The 23,474-nt window shown below is 43.4% G+C and overlaps 1 protein-coding gene across 1 annotated transcript; it reads right to left on the bottom strand.

Moving 5' to 3' along the window:
* Window positions 1-355: 355 nt before the first annotated feature.
* Window positions 356-22,308, bottom strand: cpo (carboxypeptidase O). Its single transcript, XM_033024464.1, has 11 exons — window positions 22,187-22,308; window positions 19,229-19,304; window positions 17,440-17,564; window positions 15,435-15,546; window positions 15,244-15,345; window positions 11,911-12,015; window positions 10,723-10,833; window positions 10,459-10,549; window positions 7,882-8,084; window positions 6,003-6,087; window positions 356-1,991 (listed from the first exon to the last, which is right to left on the bottom strand). The coding sequence occupies exons 1-11, from the start codon at window positions 22,279-22,281 to the stop codon at window positions 1,720-1,722; spliced, it is 1,377 nt and encodes a 458-aa protein (XP_032880355.1). The 5' UTR covers window positions 22,282-22,308; the 3' UTR covers window positions 356-1,719.
* Between the last annotated feature and the right edge of the window lie 1,166 nt (window positions 22,309-23,474).

Below are 23,474 nucleotides of genomic sequence, written 5' to 3' on the forward strand. Positions count from 1 at the left end.
CAGGTTTTGTATTTGGGTCTCTGAATAGAGAATTGAAACCTCTGCATCAGGAGAGAAAATGCACAGAGAGACCACACCTAATGGCACACTGAGTTCTGCCTTTCCCTTTAATGTCTGACCCTGTGCACATTCTGCTGCTCCAAATTAAACCATACTGATCTGAATCCCAGGCTTCCTTGGCTGATCTGAAGTGTTTGCACAGGCAAGGGCAGGAAAGTTGTCAGATTTATTTATTCTTTCAAAGAGTTTATCAAGTTGATGAAATATTTTTTAATGTTCGAGCGTCAAACAAAATATCAAACCAGGGACCAAGAAATGGTTCCACTTTTACAACAGAAAAATACGAATGGTCAGTATTGGTGCAGGTTTGCTTGGTTTATTATTATTGTCACATGTACTAAGATACAGTGAAAAACTTTGTTTTGCATGCTATCAAGGCAAATCATGCCCTGCATGAGTACAACAGATAGTGAGCGCAACTGAGGAAGGAAAACGACTGCAAAATATTGTGCTACAGCTTCAGAGAAAATGCAGATAAGCATACACTGCAAGGGGCCACGAAGAGGTGGATTCAACGGTCAGGAATTCATCAGAATTGTGTTGTTTCGATGAACATGAGTTCTTTAATAATAAACATACAAATTTGCAACAGGCCTAATATTCTAACTGCTTTAGGCCAGATTTGTTTACTACCTAATCCTTTCTCTCCTCTCGTGATAACATTTCTTCCACTTATGGTAATATTTCATTCTCCCTCAGTTGCATCTCTCATTCCTCTCATCAGCAGGATATGAAAGCAAATTCCACCTCAATTCTGTGGGGGTGTGATTCTCCTGAATGCTTTATAGGATTTATGTGGCCCACTTTTACTTTTTGATGATCCCCAAGAGTGGCGACATTTTGATTACACAGAAAATGTGCAATGCTCTGTATGGGATACAGCAATTCTTGAGGATGTTACCAGGAATGGAAACAAGGCTAAGGGAAAGGTTGGAAGAGCCAAGGTTACTTCTTTGTAACAGGAGGTGAAGGCCATTAATTGAAGTGTGTAAAATTATGTTACAAATTAAATGGGAACAACCTATTAGAAGGATCAAAAACTAGAAGATGTGAATTTAAAGATAACTAGAACAAGTGGGACCCGTTGGGTTCCATCCCCTCAACGCGCGGTTGTGTGTGGGAGGGGCACCTGCGGAGGCGCACACACACACTAACCACCCCCCTTGATATTATATTAATATTAATCATTGGCTTCTTTTATCCCATCCCATTAAACAGTACTTGGACATGTGCTTGAAGAGCTATGGTCTGCAGGGGCGTCAACATTGTGCTGGATGGTGGGATTGGGAAAGATAGCACTCTTTCATCTAGCACAAACACAGTAGACTAATTGGCACTTGTTGCAAATGGACGGCTGAGAGAGCACCTTCAGTGCCCACCAGCAGAAGAGCAAATGCATGGAAATACCACCAGCTGGAAGTTGCCCTCCAAGTTACACTGCACCCAGACTTTATATTTATGTCACCTGGTCATAATCTTGGAACTCCCTTACAATATTGTGGGTTTGCCACTCCTCAAGGACTGCAATGGATAAAGAAACCAGCTCACAACTACCTTCTCATGGGCTATTAAGGACTTGCAAATTAATGATGACTCAGCATGTGAATGAATGATTCTACAATTCTACATCAAACCTGACAGTTATCTCTCATTTTCCTGTTATGACAAATTAATAAAATAAACATTTAATAAACAAGAAGACAACACATACAACCACAGGGCTACAACGCCTGGAGTGGAGTTCTGGAAATGTTTCTCATGGGTGTGCTCAATGATGGTTGTCACCGCTGCCATTGTTTCCTCACAGCAGGGCTGGATCTGATCCTCTGGGAGTAGGAATTTATACGTTCCATTGTCTCGGAGCTCAAACGTGTAGGAAAACTTGAATCCAAGATCGGCTGCCCAGTCTCGTGAGGAACCGGATGAGTAATCTAAAGGAGGGAATGTTTAGGATGTTAGAGCTGTGTTGTTTTAGCTCCCATACTAAGGCACTTCCTCCATTCCCAGCCTCAGGACATCACTGCAGAAGATTCCTGCAGTGATGTCTCCTATTCCCAAACATCTTCAGATGCTTTATCATTAACCCTCTTTCCAACTAAGGTCACGTGGGGATGTTTGTGCAAGTTTCGATTCCATTGCATCTCTTCATGCTTGCTCATTCCAGCAAGGTGGAGGCAACTTACAAGCATGGACTGATTTGTGGCCTGAATGTTAAAGACTGGAAAAGCATCTCAAGCAACTGAGAGTCTAACCACCTACCCTGTCATTACCATCACCGAGTTTATCCCATCAAGAACCTGCCAAGAAATGTATTTGGACCAGCCACAAAATACCATGGTCACAAGAGCAGATTAGAGCCTGGGAGTCATTCACATCCTGACACCCAAAGGTCCTTCCATCATTTACAGGGCACAAGTCATGAGCATGATGGAGAAATCTACACATGCCTGGATGATAAAAGAGGTGTGACAAATGAAACTGCCTAATTCATTCATCATCGTTGAAGACATTAGCGACGCAGTGGTGTTGGTTTACGACGGGAATGGTGACAGACGCACCACACATCTCTGTCCTCCCATTCCCGTGGACTTCTGCCACTGGAAGTATGGGATTTTGGTGTGTGCTTTATCATCATTCCTTACAATACTATGTCCAACAGTGATCACAACTTCTACTGAAGTGTGGATGGCCGTTGGCTCGCTAGAAGCTCACCGGCCCTTTGACAGGTCTTGTTTTTGGTCCTGCTGGGAGTCCACAGCCCCCTCATCTGGCAAACCAGGTGGGGGAGACTATCCGACCAAGCAGCAGGTAGCACGGGATTACGTGGTACCCATGGCAAGGGGAACTCCTCCCGACCTGACCACTAATGCTGCACTTCAAACATCACCTTTGCTTTCCCGAAACAAAAAACAGAAATTTTGAGAAGCTTTCAGCAGACCAGCAGGGTCTGTGGAGAGAGAAACAGAATCAATGTTTCAGGCTGAAGATCCTTCAGCTGATTTAGGCCCATTAAATCAATTTCCCTTTCCATTGTGAAAGCGTTACTGTATCTGAGCTCGAAGCTTCTCTCTATCTTCCCTTTTTTGGGGCATGAGGATACCCTAGCAGATCATTTCCATTCTATAGAAGGTCATTCACAAGGTTATTCATCCGTGGATGTTGACTGACCTGCAAGCAATTGAAAGCTCTCTGTGAGGTCAAATAACCTTACACATTTCTCTTTGGCCGGTCAATTTCAGCGACATGTCCTCCACTGCTATGCAATTCAAGCATCTCATTCTCTCATGAGTGCTCTATTTATTCTTCTTTAATTTTCTTTGGCTAAGAGGTAATGGACATTTAGCTGTTCTGATCAAAATAATGTCATACAGGGTTAATATCACCATATTTTCCTCCATTGCTTTATTCTTTGCTATCACTGTTAATTTTGCCCAGACCTGGTCAGGATTAACATTGTGGGGTGAACGTGACATTAAACTATAACTTACCATGCTTTGGTTGCACCATACCGTATTGTTGGAGTTACAAGTTGTGGCAGGGTCTGAATGCAATCACCTCCTACAAGGCAAAACCAGGAGGTAGCTCGAATGCCGGTGTAACATCACTCCCTGACGAGCTCAATGCGTTTTACGCACGCTTTGACAGGGAGAATACTGATGTGCCTTCCCGATCCCCCATTCGCTGTGATGGCATTTCAGTCTCAGTCACAGAGGCCGATGTCAGGAAATCCTTCAGAGGGGTGAACCCCCGAAAAGCACCTGGACCTGATGGTATACCCGGTCGTGTTCTAAAAACCTGTGCGGACCAACTGGCGGGAGTTTTTACGGACATTTTCAACCCCTCACTTCTGAGGTCTGAGGTCCCCACCTGCTTTAAAAGGGCATCAATTATACCAGTGCCCAAGAAGAGTAAGGTGACGTGCCTCAATGACTATCGACCAGTGGCACTAACGCCGGTGGTGATGAAGTGCTTTGAGAGGTTGATCATGGAGCAAATCAACTCCTACCTCGACAAAATCCTGGACCCACTGCAGTTCGCGTACCGCCACAACAGATCAACGGTGGATGCGATCTCGCTGGCCCTCCACTCCGCACTGGACCACTTGGACAACAAAAACTCATATGTCAGGCTGTTATTCATTGATTACAGCTCGACATTTAACACAATCATCCCCTCCAAACTGGTTACCAAACTCGCAGAACTGGGTCTCTGCAACTGGATAAATAAAAAGGCAATACAGGTAGAAAAGATCAGATACGAAGGTAAACTGGATCCTCGACTTCCTCGTCCACAGACCACAGTCTGTTCGTATTGGTGGAAATGTGTCAGCCTCGATAACAATCAGCACAGGAGCACCTCAAGGCTGCGTGCTCAGCCCCCTGGTGTACTCACTCTATACCCATGACTGCGTAGCGAACCACAGTGCGAACTCCATCATCAAGTTCGCTGACGACACCACTATTGTGGGGCGTATCACTGATGGGGATGAGTCAGAGTACAGAAGAGAGATCGAGCAACTGTCCATATGGTGCCAGCGCAATAACCTGGCCCTCAACACCAGCAAAACCAAGGAACTGATTGTGGACTTTGGAAGGAGTAGGAGGGGGACCCACAACCCCATTTATATCAACGGGTCGATGGTTGAAAGGGTCAAGAACTTCAAATTCCTGGGCGTGCACATCTCTGAAGATCTTTCCTGGTCCGAGAACACTAACGCAATTATCAAAAAAGCTCATCAGCGCCTCTACTTCCTGAGAAGATTACGGAGAGTCGGATTGTCAAGGAAGACTCTCTCTAACTTCTACAGGTGCACAGTCGAGAGCATGCTGACCGGTTGCACCGTGGCTTGGTTCGGCAATTTGAGCACCCTGGAGAGGAAAAGACTACAAAAAGTAGTAAACACTGCCCAGTCCATCATCGGCTCTGACTTTCCTTCCATCGAGGGGATTTATCGCAGTCGCTGCCTCAAAAAGGCTGGCAGTATCATCAAAGACTCACACCATCCTGGCCACACACTCATCTCCCTGCTACCTTCAGGTAGAAGGTACAGGAGCCTGAAGACTGCAACAACCAGGTTCAGGAATAGCTACTTCCCCTCAGCCATCAGGCTATTAAACCTGGCTCGGACAAAACTCTGATTATTAACAACCACTTTCTGTTATTTGCACTTTACCAGTTTATTTATTCATGTGTGTATATATTTATATCATGGTATATGGACACATTTATCTGTTTTGTAGTAAATGCCTACTATTTTCTGTGTGCTTAAGCAAAGCAAGAATTTCATTGTCCTATACAGGGACACATGACAATAAACTCACTTGAACTTGAACTAATACTTTATAGATATTTATTGTAGTGCACATACAGTCAGAGAGTCTGACAGCACAGAAACAGGCCCTTCAGCCCACCAAGGCCACACCAAACATCAAGCTCTCATCGACACTGATCCTCCATTCATCCCATTTTACTCTTCCCACATACGAATCAACTTTCCCAGATAATACCATCACCTATAATGGTCAATTAACTACCCAACCCAATCTACCAATTGATAGAATATTCTACGCAATAATATCCACTTTCTACAAGAGTTTCCATTATGGGAACGGATGATCAATAATCACTTCAATCTGAAGTTTCTTCAAACCACTCTTAATTGAGCATGCGTTTTGTTGGAAAACATTCACAAATGAAAATAATGCGAGTCTATTGTGCTTATCCAATCCCCAAACCTAATGACATGTCATAAACCTAAAACATTAACTCAGTTCTCACTCAAGGTTTGCTGAATGTTCCTAGCATTTTCTGTTTTTATATCAAATTTCCAGCATGTGCATTGAGATGCATTGAGTTTACTTTAGGAGTGTATGAGCACATCAAGGTGAGACTACAAATGGGCCCTTGGGATAAACATAAGGGTTAATACGGATGCAACCTACAGAGAATCCATGAGGAAGGTCCCACTTTGTACTTGGTCCCATGCACCTGCATCAAAGCAGTGGCTGCCTTTCGTCCAACTCGCATCTGAAATATAACAAAGCACCGATTTTCAATAACAAGAAAAAATTCAGACATCAAAACTCTCAGTGTAGCAATGTTACAAAATTTTGAGATTTTAAAAATCAAGTCTGCAATTTATCCCATCAGATAAAGCATAAAAAGAAGTTTAATTTGACACCTAATTCACTTTCATATCTTCAGTATTAAAAAAGTTGTGGCCATTTTCATACTCGGAAATTAGCATCTTGTTCCCTATTGCTTTTTCATTGACTTAACACAAAAGCTGTGATCGAAGACAGTCAAAAGCCCATAACTTTCATAAAAATTGAGAGAACTGAATTACATTTTCAGTCATTATAGATTGAAGCATTCTGAAACCAATATAAAACATCTTGCTTGGATGACCTGAAATTAAAGCATATAATTAGTTAGTTACCTAATTGTAGCTAATTACAAAATTGACCGCTGTGACGGAAATAGTAATAAACACCCAGACTGCCTTGAAAATTCAAAAACGTGATATTCTCAAGATCAGAACTTTAATATCATTGTATTATATGCTGTGTCCGTAACAGATAGGTAAATAAATTACAATTTCTAGCAATAGACCAAGTCTTTATGGAGAAGATCAGTTTCTAGCTGGTACATTGGCATATCATAATCAGTAGCATCATAATACTCCTCAGATTGTAACCAATAAGCAACTCTGTACACCTTGTTTTTCCTCAACTTTTCAATTTTGGCATTGTAAACTACTAGTTTTTGCTTTTCAAACCATGCATGACATGCCTTTCTGCCCACTACTTTCCCACTAAAAATGTCCTGTAGATCATCACATTTGGAGTAGTCCAAATTTGAATCATCTCTGCAAACGCTGTCTATATCAGTCTCTTTTGTTGGGCATTTGGATGGACAATTTTGCATTTCTTCTTCAGAGACATCTGTTTAAAATGTAAAGGAAAAAAAACACTGAACAGCATTAACAGAAACAAGTTATTATTTGCAGTTTTAGAAAAAAGGTAGAAATGATAAAGTTAAACGCTAAAACAAATAATAAATACCCAACAAAAAAATCATATTCATCAGTTTCATCAAATCAATTAAATTCATCTAAATTCAATTCTAGTTCTAAATATCTATCCATTCCTTAAGAAAAGGATAATTTTTTTAATAGCCTAAGTATCCAAATAACAAATTAATCCCATTCACATAAGAATTCACAATATAACATGATTTTTAAATCTCACTGTCATAAACTTATATGCCAGATGGAAGGAATTTAATGTTTAATTCCCATAAATTAATCTAGAAACATCCACTCCAATCCACTTCGAAGTCGCTTTTTACTTTAATCCAACTTTTAAATTGTCCAGCAATTTTTTTATTTAAAAAAATGGGAACGGAAGTCCGATCGTTTTTTCTTCATCGACTAGCAGCCCGAGGAAATCCCTCTCCGACAAGCAATACAAACATGCATTTTAATCCCACCCCCCACCCCCCTCCCCCCTCCCCCGCATGCGAGCTACCTTTAATTATGTAATAAACTTCATCCTTTTACTGTCATTCTGAGCATGAGAGACTTGCCTTGTTTTCCTTAAATGGAGGTCTCTCTTCCTTGATTGCAATCTGCAGTGCACCCTTCTCCCAAACTCCTAATTTGTTATACTACTGGGTTACTGACTACTAGTCCTGGAGACTAGTTGAAGGAAACTTGGTGTGGTGTCTAATTATGGTCTCTGTTCCTGGAGGGCTCCTTGTTACAGCCAATCCTAGACCTCATCATTGCTCTGGATCTCACCCCAGGTAACGTTGTCTCACCATTTCCTCGTGGTTGCTGACTGTTGAGTTTGTGTATCCGTACGGGGTCAGGATCAGCTGACTGTAGGAATGAATGGTCAGAAAGCACAGGATGTCGGACCTGTGGCGACGGAGAAAATCAGCAACTGCACGGGTCTCAGGTTCCGACTCGGGGGCCGAACCACAATAGATGTTTGAACAGCAGTTCCTTGAAGCCCCGATGCCTGTAGTGAAAGTAAAATAATGCAGTATTAAAGGAAGGTGATGGAACGGAGATGTGCGGAACACCATTCTCACATCTGTGCACCAAAACACTGCTAGTGCAGTGGGTCTTGCCGTGGTATGTACACAGCTCGGGCAGCCCGTGAAAACGTGTACTACATTTTTCTTTCAACCCCTGTCAGCACTCCCAGGCAAGGTGAGAAGCAGAAACTATAAGAAGATTGAAGCAGGAGTAGGCCACAGAGCAAGATCACAGCCCACCTTTTACATCAGTCCTACTTTACTGCACGTACTCCAGGTCCCTTGATTTAATATTGAATTCCTATTATTGAAAATGTATCAGTCTCTTTCCTGAATACATTCAGTGACTGAACTTCACCCACTCTGCCAACCTGTTTTTTAACCCCAGCTAACTGGCATATGTGTTGGGATATAGACCATTCACTCCATCTATGGCACTGGTGTTAAGGTGAGTTGGTGGGTGTAAAACAAATATCTATGTTACACAAGATCCCATTGTACATTGTGACCAGTTGGGTCCCCAGCACTAATCCATGTAGCAGTCCAGCAGTCACAGCCACTCAACCCATAACTCCTTTCTGTTTTCTGCCATGAATCGATCCAGAATCTACACCAATGCTGCATGGTCTAAGTTTGTTGAATCCCTCAACGAAGTTGAGGTACGAAAATGGAATGGTATTTGACCACCCTTACCACTTTTCTGCTCTGCTGGCTAGATCCACATAAACACAGCTTTATCATATTCAAAGTTAATTTCACCAAATCCACTGTTAGTAAAACTGGAATAAGATGGCACCATTCCCAGTTTAAGAACTGGACTACTGTGAACTCTTCCCTCTTCTGTCATCTTCAGACACAGTTTATGTCCAATTGAAGTATTTTTGAATTTAGTTTAGTTTAGTTTAGAGATACAGCGCAGAAAGAGGCCCATAGGGCCACCGAATCCGCACAACCAGCGATCCCCACACATTAACACTATCCTACACACACTAGGGACAAGTTACACTTGTACCAAGCCAATTAACTTACAAACCTGTACGTCAATTACCAATTATGACATGACACCCTTGTGACCCTGTAGATGTATGTTTAACACCCACCAACCCACTCAAATGCCAAGGCCATGAAATGGAGTGAATGTTCTATATTGCAACACACTTTAAATAAAATCAGGAAAAAAGTATTTCTGTAAGGTTTTTAACAATCACAAGATACAGTCAAGGAGATGGTCAGGAAATACAGCAACCTTGTGCATAGTTATGGCAACTACTTAAATTCTTCACCTTTTGTGATAAAGAGTGATGGAAATATATTGGTCAAAACTTTTGGAAGAACTGTGGCGCAGCTGGTAGAGCTGCTGCCTCTCAGTGCCAGACTCCCAGTTTCGATCCTGACATCAGGTGCTGTCTGTGTGGAGTTTGCACATTCTCGCTCTGACTGCTGGGGCTTCCTCCGGGTGCTCAGGTTTTCTACACTAAACTAAATTTCTCAGATTCTCTTTAGAATAATATAGTAGGAGCTTTTACATCCATTTAAAAATCATCCTTGTCTTGGCAGCCCAACCAATGTTGATACTCCCTACCCTATAGCATTCCCTCGGTGCTATACTGGAAAGTTGATCTAGAGATCAGGCTAACTTTAAGTGCTCACATCTTTGATTTAGGACTTAGCAATGAAAATAAGTATATTTCCAATTGAGATGAGGTTGATTCACAACATGCATGTAAGTGACTAACTAGGCTTATACCAAGTACATTTTGTGATCTGTCATTTGAAATCTGTTGATAGACACAAAATGCTGGATTAACTCAGCCGGACTGGCAGCATCTCTGGAGAGAAGGAAATCTATTGATTCAGCCGACCAGCCTTGAAGTGTTGTCACATTCAATTTAAAGCCACAGTATCCACTAAACCTTTCCAGCCCATTATTTATAAAGCGAGCTTGCTGTTGAGTGAATGATAGAAAGAGAGGCAACAAAACCAATTCCCCACAGTGAACGGTGAATGGCAGTGCAGGGATATATTTCTGCCCCAACTCATCCCAAGCCTACTGCTTTGCTCATACTGGGCCCTGCGTTTGCACAGGCACATTCAGACTCTGCACAAGTGGATGAACAGACAAATTAGAATGTAGAGCAAACATCACAACAGGAAAACAGCTCTGGGTAACACCTTGCCTACACTGGCAGAGGCTTGGATGCAGACAGCTGCGATGGATGTACAAGAGATAACATGTCCAATCAGTTTAGGAATCTTTGGTAGGTATCAAGGATGGAAAAGAAATCATATAAATTCTCATAAATATAATGTTGTACATTGGAAGATATGCGGAAAGGTAAGTAGATTTCCACTTACTGCACCATTGTGCATCAAAGTTCCTGTTGAGATCAGTTCCAAAACAGGTGGTGTTGAAGCACGGAGACATCGATTTTCTCCACAGGCGCTCCTGGAGATGGAAAAGGATGTTGAACTGAACTACACACACAGAAATGGCGACTTACACCTGCAATTTGGCAGCTGAGATGTTTTGTTCAGTGGTGTTAGAAATGTGCGCAGGAATCGACCATGGAGTTCCTTTATATCAAAGCTGCGTAACGCACTCTGTAGGATGGTACCTACCTTTGTCCAGGAGTAAATGTAGCCATCAATGTTTAGAACTGGCAGGACGTAGAAGTCAATGTTCTCGAAGAAGCGATCTGTCTTCGGGTCTGCAGTGTAGGTTTCTAATACCTGACACACGTACACACATAAACACAAGAAGGGATTAGAGAGGGGGATCTGGAATATTTGATTGCCAGTTTATTTAGGGAGGTATAACCAACATTGGACTTATTTTGTAAATACCTAACCCTAACACTGAGTTTCAAAACTCATTGCTCAATACTGACACCATGATAAACAAACTTTTCACTTAAGATACTGCAGATGCTGGAGCAAAAAAAAAAACTGCTGGGGGAACATTTGCTGGTCAGGCAGCTTCCGTGGAGGGGAATGGGCTGGGTCTGACCTGAAATGTCCACCATTCATTTCCCTCCTCAAATGCTGCTTGGCCCACTGAGTTCCCCATCAACCCTTTTCTTTTATTATTTTATTCACTCAAGGATAGATGACTGGTCAAGTCTTGTTAATCCATCAGTCCTATTCTTTTTCAGTTATTGGATATTGATCTACAAGGGTGTGGAATCAATTCCTGGTGTCCCACTTCTAGGTTTTTAGAATATCTACCATTCACATTTGTACAGGGTTTCCTCATAATTAGCAGCAAATAACATATTGTGCATACATTTCGCTGGTCTTATCAAGAAATAATGATCTTCTATTTCTCAGGTGAATCTAGTGCACTAATTATTTCTCGTTCTCTGAACAATGGAGCATCCTGATTACCCGACAAAGTTTGGCCTAGATTGAACCCTATCAAAATCCTCATCAAGTTTCCAACCACCCCATTAAGATCTGACCCAATTAGATGCCCCTAAATTCATCATTAATTTTTCACTGGGCAGTTGCATCTCCACTGACCTCAGAGATTCGGGCACTTAAATATTGAAATATTTTGAGGAGATTTAGGGTGGCACAATGGAGCAGCAGTTTTCTCCGGGTACTCTGGTTTCCTCCCACATTCCAAAGACTTTGGGGTTTGTGAATTAATTGTCTTCGGTAAAATTATGTTGTCCCTAATGCGTAGGATAGTGTTAGTGTATGGAGACCACTGACTCAGTGGGCTGAAGGACCTGTTTCCATGCAGTTTCTCTAAGCTGAACTAAACTAAAGATTCTGACTAAAATGACTCGAAGAAGACATATTTACCTCCTTCACAAACCACTGGCAGAATGCAGGAGCAATCCATTCCCTTGCATGAATTCCACAATCCATCCAGATAATCTTTTTCGGCTTGTCGGATTGTCTACTGATCTAGAAAAGATATAAAATGGAAATATAGAGGAGACCGTTAAGGGGAGAAAGAAGTGTGTGTATCTATTTGTGTGTACATTCCTTACAATTTGGAAAACATCAAGACTGTGTGTGTGGCCTGGGGGAGCTTTAAGAACTGAATGTTGGAGGAGGTGCAAGTTATGCCGATGTATGAGTCCTCATCTTGAACCCTCCGCAACTCCCTGGTTAACTCATTCCTTCCCACCCAAACCACCCCTTCCCCAGGTACCTTCCCCTGCAACAGCAGAAGATGCAACACCCGTCCCTATACCTCCTCCCTCAACTCTGTTCAGGGACCCCAGCAGTCCTTTCAGGTCAGGCAGAGAGAGGTTCACTTGCACCTCCTCCAACCACATCTATTGTATCCGTTGTTCAAGATGCAGACTCTTATACATCGGCGAGACCAAACGTAGACTTGGCCATCGTTTTGTGGAACACCTTCGCTCAGCCCGCCTGAACCAACCTGATCTCCCGGTTTCTGAACACTTTAATTCTCCTTCCCATTCCTAAACAGACCTTTCTGTCCTAGGTATCCTCCATTGTCAGAGTGAGGCTAAATGCAAATTGGAGGAACAGCATCTCATATTTCGCTTGGGCAGCTTACACCCAGTGGTATGAATATTGATTTCTTTCACTTCAGGTAGCCCCGGCATTCCCTCTCTCTCTATCCCTCCCCCACCCAAGTCACACTAGCTTCTTATTTTCACCCTACAAACAGCTAACAATGGCCTGTTTCATTTATCATCATTACCTTTTATGCATATCTTTCATTCTGTTTCCTTCTCTCCAGAGGTGCTGCCTGTTCCGCTGAGTTAAGGGCCTGTCCCACTTGGGCGTCATTTGCGCGTCATTTACGCAATATCATTTACGCATCACAACGCACGACGCGTGTGTATGTGATGCGTGGTGAGGCATGGTGGTGTAGGCAGTGTCGCGCGCGGCGCCCCAGGATTTTGGGATTCACAAAATCTTTGCGCGCCACCTGCGTGACGTGCAAAGGACGCCCAAGTGGGACAGGCCCTTTACTTCAACTTTTTGTGCCTCTCTCTATAGCTAATACCTTCTAAATCAGCAGCATTCTGGTGATCCTCTTCTACACCTTCTCCAAAGCCCCTGCATCCTTCCTGTAAAGTGGGCCCAGAATTGTATGCAATACTCCAAAAACAACCCAACCAAAGTCCTATAAAGCTGCAACATAACTGACTGACTCTTATACTCAATGACCTGACCGATGAAGGTAGGTACACCATATGCCAATATATACACAAACATTTTTGTTTTCTTATTGGTGCAAAGGTGGGGAATCTGTGACTTTTAGAACTGATTTTTTTTTAATCTTTCAGATCTTCGATCAGGAGTATTTATTATAGTGCAAAAGATTGCATAAATGAATTGTAAAAAGCTTTAAAATGTAAACATCTATTTTAAGAGTTCCTGATATGTTTTATTATCATTCCTGCAATGGAGCTGTGTCGTAAAGATTGTTAACATTAAGATAAAGTTTGTAAAGTAAATATAATTCTGCGCAAGGTTGAGAATCAAAGACTGGTGGTCAGTTAGGACAAAAATAATGTTGACTAGAAAGAATGTGCTGAAATAGGATTACTTTTCAACGTGGAGAGTTAAAACCTCAGGGCAGTAAATTAGACTATGGTATTGATAGAAGATAGATCGTGTAGCAAAGAACAAGGACATTACCTCTACCAGGAACAATTAGGGAAAACATGCATTGAGAGATTAAGAAAACAAAAGAGGGGCTAAAATATCAAAAGGGCCACCTCACTGAAGCAAGCAACGTTTGTGACAAACTTCTAGAGCATTCGTAGGAGGGTTCCGTTTAAGAAGCAGCTCAGTCTGCAGGGAGTGACCAAGGATGATAAGGAATCTGCAAAAGATTTGAGCAAAGTAATAAATGATACAGGTACAGCAGGCAGTGAAGAAAGTTAGTGGAATGTTAGCCTTCATCACAAGAGGATTTCAGTGTAGGAGTAAAGAGGTTCTTCTGCAGTTGTATAGGGCTCTGGTAAGACCACATCTGGAGTATTGTGTACAGTTTTGGTTTCCTAATTTGAGGAAGGACATCCTTGTGATTGAGGCAATGCAGCGTAGGTTCACGAGATTGATCCCTAGGATGGCAGGACTGTCATATGAGGAAAGATTGAAAAGACTAGGCTTGTATTCACTGGAGTTTAGTAGGATGAGGGGGGATCTTAAAGAAACATATAAAATTATAAAAGGACTGGACAAGCTAGATGCAGGAAAAATGTTCCCAATGTTGGGCGAGTCCAGAATCAGGGGCCACAGTCTTAGAATAAAGGGGAGAAAAAACGTTTTCACCCAGAGAGTTGTGAATTTGTGGAATTCCCTGCCACAGAGGGCAGTGGAGGCCGAATCACTGGATGGATTTAAGAGAGAGTTAAGGGCCTGTCCCACTTACGAGACCTTGGCTCGCAAATTACGCGACCTCATGGTCGCTTGAGGCATACAGGCGCCATATGGCCGCGCGGGGCCGGTCCCACTTAGAAGCGCAGAATTGTGCGGGGCTGGTCCCGACATCGCGCGGGGCTCCGAAAATCTGACAGCGTCCGAAATCTTTGCGCGCCAACGGCCTGTCGGCACGCAGGCGCATTACGGTCGTACGCAGCGTCTTGATGGTGTACGCAGCGTCTTGACGGCGTACGCCTAGCGCGTGGCGTTGCGCGATGACGTCACCGCCCGGCGTGGGGTTGCGTGATGACGTCACAGCCCGATGCCGTGCGACGCCCAAATTCAGTCGGCCCGCCTCTTGCCCAGCTGATTGGTAAGCATGACACAAATGACGTCACGCGCAAATTTAGCGCGTACTTAGCACGAACTCCGCGTGAACTCCGCTTCCGTTTGGTCGTGCCAAACGCACGCAATCGCATGCAAGTGGGACAGGCCCTTTAGATAGAGCTCTAGGGGCTAGTGGATTGAAGGGATATGGGGAGAAGTCAGGCACGGGTTATTGATTGGGGACGATCAGCCATGATCACAATGAATGGCGGTGCTGGCTCGAAGGGCCAAATGGCCTCCTCCTGCACCTATTTTATATGTTTCTATGTTTCTAAACATAAAATGAATTTTAGCAAGACAGCTCTGCAAAGAGGTACTTTGCAGGTAAGATCAAAGAGATGAAGCGCATAACACATGGGGTCAAAGAGAGAGGAAGAGAGTGTGTGAAGGTACCTTCAGGTAATACATGGGCCGGTTCTGGTAAGTGGAACCCAGCAGGTGCTTTGATACCAAGTGTTTGTAATTTTCCTTTATTTGCTCCATCCAGGAATAAATCTGGAAGTTTGAGAAAACAAATGTAAAACGTGGTTTAAAAACAAAATATGAAGAGACCTAGTTCTTTCTGTTCCTTGTCCGAGTCTCACCTCTGCCATTGGATGATACTTGGTGTAACTGTGTCCTCTGATGCTGCGCGGTAGCTTGTTGTTACTCCGAAACTGACCATCCAGAAGGTCTTGAATATTTTCTGCTAAAACCCTGTTGACCCAGAGGAGGACACATTGGTACACTGTGAAACAGGAAAGAAAGACTCTATAACCTACTAGGTGCAGGAGTGGAGAGAGCGAGGTCAGATCAGTTTGTATGGAACAGAGCTGACAGTGGATACTGAGGTGAAGAGAGTGGACATCCATCCTGGTCGGTGGGGGCGCTGCATTGGTGGCAGCCCTGTCAGCAGCGCGTTAGTTATTTTCAACTTTTTTTATTTTTTTAGTATGTTTTAAAGTATGTTTTTAATGTTTCTTTGTGTGTTTTGTGTGGGGGGTGGTGTGGGGGGGTGAGGGGGAAACCGTTTCAGTCGCCCTCCAAGGAGAGGCGACTTTTTCCAGGTCGCCTCCCCCGTGGCCTAACAGCGAGGATCGGCGCGGCCTTTCCCGGAGACGCGCCTGGGGCTCGGGGCTCCGGCGGCGGGTGCAGCGTGGACTGTCCACGCGGAGCGGGCGAGCCCTCGCTGGGGCTCGCTGGAGGGGAGCGCTCCGTTTCGCTGGCCCGCAGCAGCCGGCAGCCTGAAGCCGCGGTCTGCACAGTTCCAGCTGGTGCGGCGTCCACAGCCCGGGATCCCTCGGGGGGGACCCGGGGTAAGAAGAAGCTTCCACCGCCGGCCCGCGGCCGTCTTCTACCGCGGGCGAGGTATGGACTTAACATCACCCCTGGAGGGGAGCTTCGACCGCCGGCCCTGCAGTCTGCGGTGCTTCTGGCTGCGGCGTGGAGGGAACTTTAAATCTTCGGCCGCCGGCCTGCGGCCTACACCAACTTAAAGCCGCGGTCTCCGGTGGGGAAGAGCCGCCTCTGGACTTACCTGGACTCGTACCTTGTCCTTACCATCTGGACGCCCGCCTGCGGAGGGTTGAGGTCCCGACCACGGGGGGAAATGGAGGAGGACTGGCCAAATTGTGTGCCTTCCACCACAGTGATGAATGCTGTGGTGGATGTTTATGTTAAATTTTTATTGTGTTTTTGTGTGTGCTCTTTATCATTGTATCGCTGCTGACATATCCATTTCACTTGCACTTTTTGTGCAATGTGACAAATAAACTGTATTGTATTGTATTGTTGTATTTTATTGTTGGAATGTCCTGTGGCATCCATGAAGTTGACTCTCCATCTCTGGAACCTGATTCATGAGACTGTGAACAGAGGTGAACACCTTCTGTCTCCTGCCCTGCAGGATACGTTATGCCCAGCATAATGTTCATAAGTTTATAAGTTGTAGGTGTAGAATTAGGTTATTCGACCCATCGTCTAAGTCATTCAACCATGCCTGATCTATTTTTCCCTCTTAACCCCATTCTCTTGCCTTCTTCTCATAACCCCTTACACCCAAACTAATCAAGAATCTGTCAATCTCCACCTTAAAAATATCAATTGACTTGGCCTCCACATACTTCTGTGGCAATGAATTCCAGAGACTCACCACCCTCTGACTAAAGAACGTCCTCCTCAATTCCTCCAGAAAATGAGATCATACATTAGAGAGCCTCCAAGATGCTCTTGAGAAATGGGCACTAAGTGCAGGGCATTAGACGGTGTTGAGTGGGAAGTTGCAGTGACAACTTGCCCAGATTGCAGAAGGGTAAGTAATGCCCCTGTCCCACTTAGGAAACCTGAACGGAAACCTCTGGAGACTTTGCGCCCCACCCAAGGTTTCCGTGCGGTTCCAGGAGGTTCCCGGAGGTTTTTGTCAGTCTGCTTCCACTACCTGCAACCTCCGGCAAACGCCTGCAACCTCCGGGAACCGCACGGAAACCTTGGGTGGGGCGCAAGGTCTCCAGAGGTTTCCGTTCAGGTTTCCTAAGTGGGACAGGGGCATAACTGCCCAGGCACAGTGCCACAGTGTCAACATCTGACCAACAATCCATCACTTGCACCTACTTGTGTTGAAGGGCCCTTTTCTTCAGTTCACTTCGAACTTCGCCAACTGCTGATGCTGGGATCCGAACATCAACTTCAACCCCAGGATAAATTCCCTCTGATGATTGAGGCCTCCATAAATCAACCTGAACAAAGCAACAGAACATGGGACACTCGATAACAGAGGCAATCAAACTCTCCTGATTGCACTTAATCATAAAGTATTAACTTTTTAATCCCAACGATAAACATCTTGAAGTTATTGCAAATACTTTCCAGGAACATTGCGTAATAAGACACTTTTCAAAGTTCAAGAAAGTGCCACAAACATAAACAAAAAATCTAACAGTAATCTCTTTCCCCTTTTTCATGGCTGTGGGAGAGGATTGGAGCTCCTTCAAAGAGCCCGCATAACTACATTGGGGTGACGCGACTCTACATGTGCTTTACTTTTCAATTTAACTTTACTTTTAACAGCCTTCTCCTTTCTTTAATTTTATTTACTTTTCATTGTTTCAATCCTTCAATCAAAATTACTGATTCAATTCCATTTGCCATGTGTGCCTTATTGCTATCACTCAAGGTTAACCATTGAAGGTAGACACAAAAAAGCTGGAGTAACTCAGGAGGTCAGATAGCATCTCTGGAGAAAAGGAATAGCTGATGTTTCGGGTCGAGACCATCCTTCAGGCTCCGAAACGTCGCCTATTCCTTTTCTCCAGAGATGCTATCTGACCCGCTGAGTTACTCCAGCTTTTTGTGTCTATCTTCGGTTTAAACCAGCATCTGCCGTTCGGCCCCTACACACTTAACTATTGAAGGCTCAGCTTTGTACAGTGCTGAGCAGTGACTTGAACGTCAAACGCAGACTTCAGTGCAGTACAGAGAGATCACCGCACTCTCACAGGTTGCATCTCTTGCATGAGAAGTTAAAGCTGACCGTGTTGGCCCTCCAACGATAGAAACAATCCCTATTGGGGTGCACCATACTATTGCTTCACAAGTGCTTAGCCCAAGATCACAAGAAATTGAGGAGAGTTGTGGATGCAGCCCAGTCCATCACACAAACCAGCCCTCCCCCCCCCCCTAACCTCAACCCCTCCCCCTGCCCTTGACTATCTAAATTTCATTCTGCCTTGGGAAAGCAGCCAACATATTCAAGAACAACTTACACTTCTATCATTCCTTCTCCTCCCCTCCCCCATTGGGAAGAAGGTATAAAAGTTTGAAAGCATGTGCCACCAGATTCAAGAAAAACATCTTCCCTGCTGTTGTCTGACTATTGACCAGAACTCTCATATGCTAAGGATTTACTCCCAATCTTCCAATCTACCTCATTGTTGGCCCTTGCACTTTTTTATCTGCACTTTCTTTGTAGCTGTAACAATTTCCCTTTTTATGCTATCTGTTATCTATCTACCAGGATAGAAAGCAAAGCAAAATGTTCTTGGTACATGTGACAATAATAAACAAATACCAATACCAAAGAACCAGCGGCAGTGCTTGATGGTGCACAGGTGTGGTCTCCCCAGTATCCTGAGCAATGCTTATCCCTCCATTGGTGAAGGCTAGACAGTAGTAAATTAATCTAAATTAATCTAAATCACAAGCAGTCACAAAGGTTTGAAAGTAATTTTGATCTGACTGACAATGACAATGGATAAATTGCATCAAACAACCACGAATCACTAGTTTCTAAACCAAGTGTTCTGTGAGTGGGCAGTAAGTCTGTTTCCAGCAAAAATGTAACCCTTGTCACAGTTTCATGTGATTGCTGTTGATCTGGAGCCTGGCTCATTTCAGAACTGACCTGCCCTTCCTCCGCTAGTTGTTTCAGGAACTCCACATGGTTGGAATCCGCAGGGATGAGCTGGAGAATCTGATCCCTGAAATGAGAGGTTTGCTTTCACAATTTTAATTTCTCCTTGCATCCTATTGCATTATTAATAACTTGTAAAAATATATCAAAAACACTAGAAATACTCAAAGAATCAGAAATAAAAAAACTGTTAACATTGCTGGGTGATGACTTTTCATCAATCTTAAAAATGTTTTTGATTAAGTATTTATCAGAATTCACATTGACACCAAATAACTTTTGTTGAGGAATATCTTAGGCTCCAACTTATTCCACGTTAATTGTAACTGGAATTCCACACTTTAGTTTTCAGGTCCACGATTACAATCTGATGAAAGGTCACTAATGTAAACATTAACCTGTTTCTCACTGAACAAGTTGCCAGACTTGCTAAGTATTCTCTTTCCTGTTTGTATTTATTTGTAATTTCAGGTTTCCAGCATTTACATTCCTATATTGCCTATACATTCATATACAATCTTTAAAGATAGTAAAATATAGTAAAAGATAGTAACATATCTCCTGGTATTAAGAAAGATAGGAAATCGGGGATCGGGAGTTAGCAAACACAATTTTGATGGGCCTTAGTTCAAGGATGCCAGCAGGCGAACATTGGGTTTTCACATTTATAAATGGGAAAAATGGGAGAATTCAATTATTTATATTTCTCATCCAATATTTAGCCACAGATCTGTCCCGTGTGTGTTTCCCTGTAGTCTCTTCCTTCCTTTGCTAGATCATGTTGAGAGTGCACTCCAAAGACGTAGGTTAATTGGCTTGGGTTTGTTTACTTGGGATGAGTGTAAATTGTCCCTCGTGTGTGTAGGCTTGTGTTAATGTGTGGGGATCACTGGGCGGTGTGGACTCGGTGGACTGTATCTCTAAACAAAACTAAACTAAAGTAGGTGCTTCAGACTCCTTTTTGACCCAGCCAACTTGAGATGTTTGATGTGTAGGAAGGAACTGTAGACGCTGGTTTACACCGAAGATAGACGCAAAATGCTGGAGTAACTCTGCGGGAAAAACATCTCTCCAGAGATGCTGCCTGTCCTGCTGAGTTACTCCAGTATTTTGTGTCTATCCATGGAGGTGTTTGATGGTAGCTAAGTAGGAATGCCCCTCATAGTTCAACGCTCTCCCCTTTGAAATGTCTTTTACTTCCCCAAATTGACAGAGCCATTTGATCGGTTGCTGATTGCTGAAGATCGAACCATCTTAGCTGTGAGCAGTGGGATTTGATCTGTGACAGCACCATGTGTTCCACCACAGAGGTAGTTGATTAAATCCCACTGCTCACAGAGTCATGACCCCTAGGAAAGAGCACTGTCGAATAGCACTGACACCTTTAATTGGATTGTGTTTGTTAGCGGATTGCTAAACAATTATCTGCACCTTCTTTATCTGCTGAATCACCTGTCTACAGTGCACATACAAAACAAGTCCAAGTTCAAGTTCAAGTGAGTTTATTGTCATGTGTCCCTGTATAGGACAATGAAATTCTTGCTTTGCTTAAGCACACAGAAAATAGTAGGCATTTACTACAAAACAGATAAATGTGTCCATATACCATGATATAAAAGGTAAGTAAAATTAGCATTATCAGGGCATCTTATAAGCACCCATGTTGTTGTCGCTGTTATGTTGATAATCCGAAGATAGACACAAAATGCTGGAGTAACTCAGCGAATTTCTCTGTAGAAAAGGATTTCCTTCAGATGAAGGGTCTCGACCTGAAACATCACCTTTTCCTTTTCTCCAGAGATGCTGCCTGACCCGCTTAGTTAACCCAGCATTTAGTGTTTATTTTTGGTATAAACCAGCATCTACAGTTCCTTCTTACACATGAATAATTTACAGAGAAGACAAAACTTTAACGGCATATCCAACAACCTCTCAGCGCAAGCAGACTGCCCAACTTGTCTGGCGAAACGCCTCACCACCAGAACACACCATCAAGTTCTGACCTTGTTTGGCTGGCGTGGAGAGGAGATGGTTGCCCACCTCTTCCCATGCAGAGTGTGAATTTTCGAAAGTGGTCTGTAGAATGATGCAAGTGTCCTTGTCACGGTTCATCCCAAACATCTCCGTAACAGCAGACTCTCTAATTTACAGGCTATTCCCAGCGACACATTCGGAGACGGACATCGAGTGCTTCTGGAAGATCATCTACATAGTGAAAGACGCTCTTTGACATGCCTTAAACTTGTTGGCCTGCCAGCAGAGTGAGATGCCTGTCAGGGAATGTTGCTGACTGGCTCATTCCAGACTGCAGGAGTTTGTGCTGAAGGACTCGCTGAAGCTTGGTGCAGCTAACAACAAGGCAGTGGAAGGGGAAGGTACAGGGTCCACAGTCTAGCGTCCATCCACTGCTGGACATAGAACGGGATAGTCCTGAGGGACACTCCCCAAACACGGCAAGGGAAATCACCCCAGCGGGCCACAAGAGTCGCAAGGGCACTTGGTTTAATGATAGTTGCAAACATTACTGAGTATGACGCCAATGAATATATAGACTCTGAGAATGTCGGAAAAGTTTTTGCTTTGTACATATTTTTAAATTCTGAATAAAGATTAATTTTGGAAATAAAAAAAATCGTTGGCTCTGTCACTGATCCACTAAAATATCTGATCTGTCCCCTTCAGTTAATGGTGTTTGTTGAAAAATCCCTCCATTGGTGAAAAAAAAACAAATAAGTAATACCCTCGGTTAGCGAATCCCACTACATCTGAATGTGAATGACAGACACAACTCTGATTAAACATCTCAGTGCAGAGTTCCAGCTGTACACAAGCAACACTAGCCATCGTAAAAAGATACAGATTTCTACTAGTTGTTTTCACCCTTTACATTTGGCAATTACTAATAAATATCTTAATTGCTCACATGATAAGAACATTATATTTACTTACCCATTGTACTGAGTCTGGAAACAGTTTGTGATCAAGGGAAATATCCCTAAGATTGAGACACATCTCAGCCACCACCTCATGACTTCAGTGAACATATTTCACTGGCATTTTGTCAAACAGCCACAAAAATAATTGGGAACTGTGAGCTCATCGGAGCATGTGCAGATAAAACTTTTTTTTGCACGCCCACATTACTGTTCTTCAGATCACACTGTGAATAAAGATAATGATAGGCTACAATATGTTTGTCTGAATGGAGAGAATTGAGAAGAATCTCTTATTCTCTCTTCAGGGTGGACCAGAGTTTAATTCAGCTTGTGAAAATATTTGATGAGTATATTGGAGAAACTGCTTCACTTGATCAGATGTGTAGGGAGGAACTGCAGATGCTAGTTTACACCGAAGATAGACACAAAATGCTGGAGTAACTTAACGGGACAGGCCACATCTCTGGGTGACATTTTGGGTCGAGACCCTTCTTCTTCAGACTGAGAGTCATGGGAGAGGGCGACATAGAGATATAGAAGGGTAAGGTGTGAAAACACAGGTCAAAGGGGATGCTGATCAAGGAACATTTAGAATGGTTTGTTGTTAGCTGCGGGGAAGGTGACAACCATATAACATATAACCATATAACAATTACAGCACGGAAACAGGCCATCTCGACCCCTCTAGTCCGTGCCGAACACATAATCTCCCCTAGTCCCATATACCTGCGCTCAGACCATAACCCTCCATTCCTTTCCCATCCATATAACTATCTAATTTATTTTTAAATGATAAAAACGAACCTGCCTCCACCACCTTCACTGGAAGCTCATTCCACACAGCTACCACTCTCTGAGTAAAGAAGTTCCCCCTCATGTTACCCCTAAACTTCAGTCCCTTAATTCTCAAGTCATGTCCCCTTGTTTGAATCTTCCCTACTCTCAGTGGGAAAAGCTTTTCCACGTCAACTCTGTCTATCCCTCTCATCATTTTAAAAACCTCTATCAAGTCCCCCCTTAACCTTCTGCGCTCCAAAGAATAAAGCCCTAACTTGTTCAACCTTTCTCTGTAACTTAGTTGCTGAAACCCAGGCAACATTCTAGTAAATCTCCTCTGTACTCTCTCTATTTTGTTGACATCCTTCCTATAATTAGGCGACCAAAATTGTACACCATACTCCAGAATTGGCCTCACCAATGCCTTGTACAATTTTAACATTACATCCCAACTTCTATACTCAATGCTCTGATTTATAAAGGCCAGCACACCAAAAGCTTTCTTTACCACCCTATCTACATGA

The sequence above is a fragment of the Amblyraja radiata genome, chromosome 7 (genome assembly GCF_010909765.2).
Source record: "Amblyraja radiata isolate CabotCenter1 chromosome 7, sAmbRad1.1.pri, whole genome shotgun sequence".
Taxonomy (NCBI): domain Eukaryota; kingdom Metazoa; phylum Chordata; class Chondrichthyes; order Rajiformes; family Rajidae; genus Amblyraja; species Amblyraja radiata.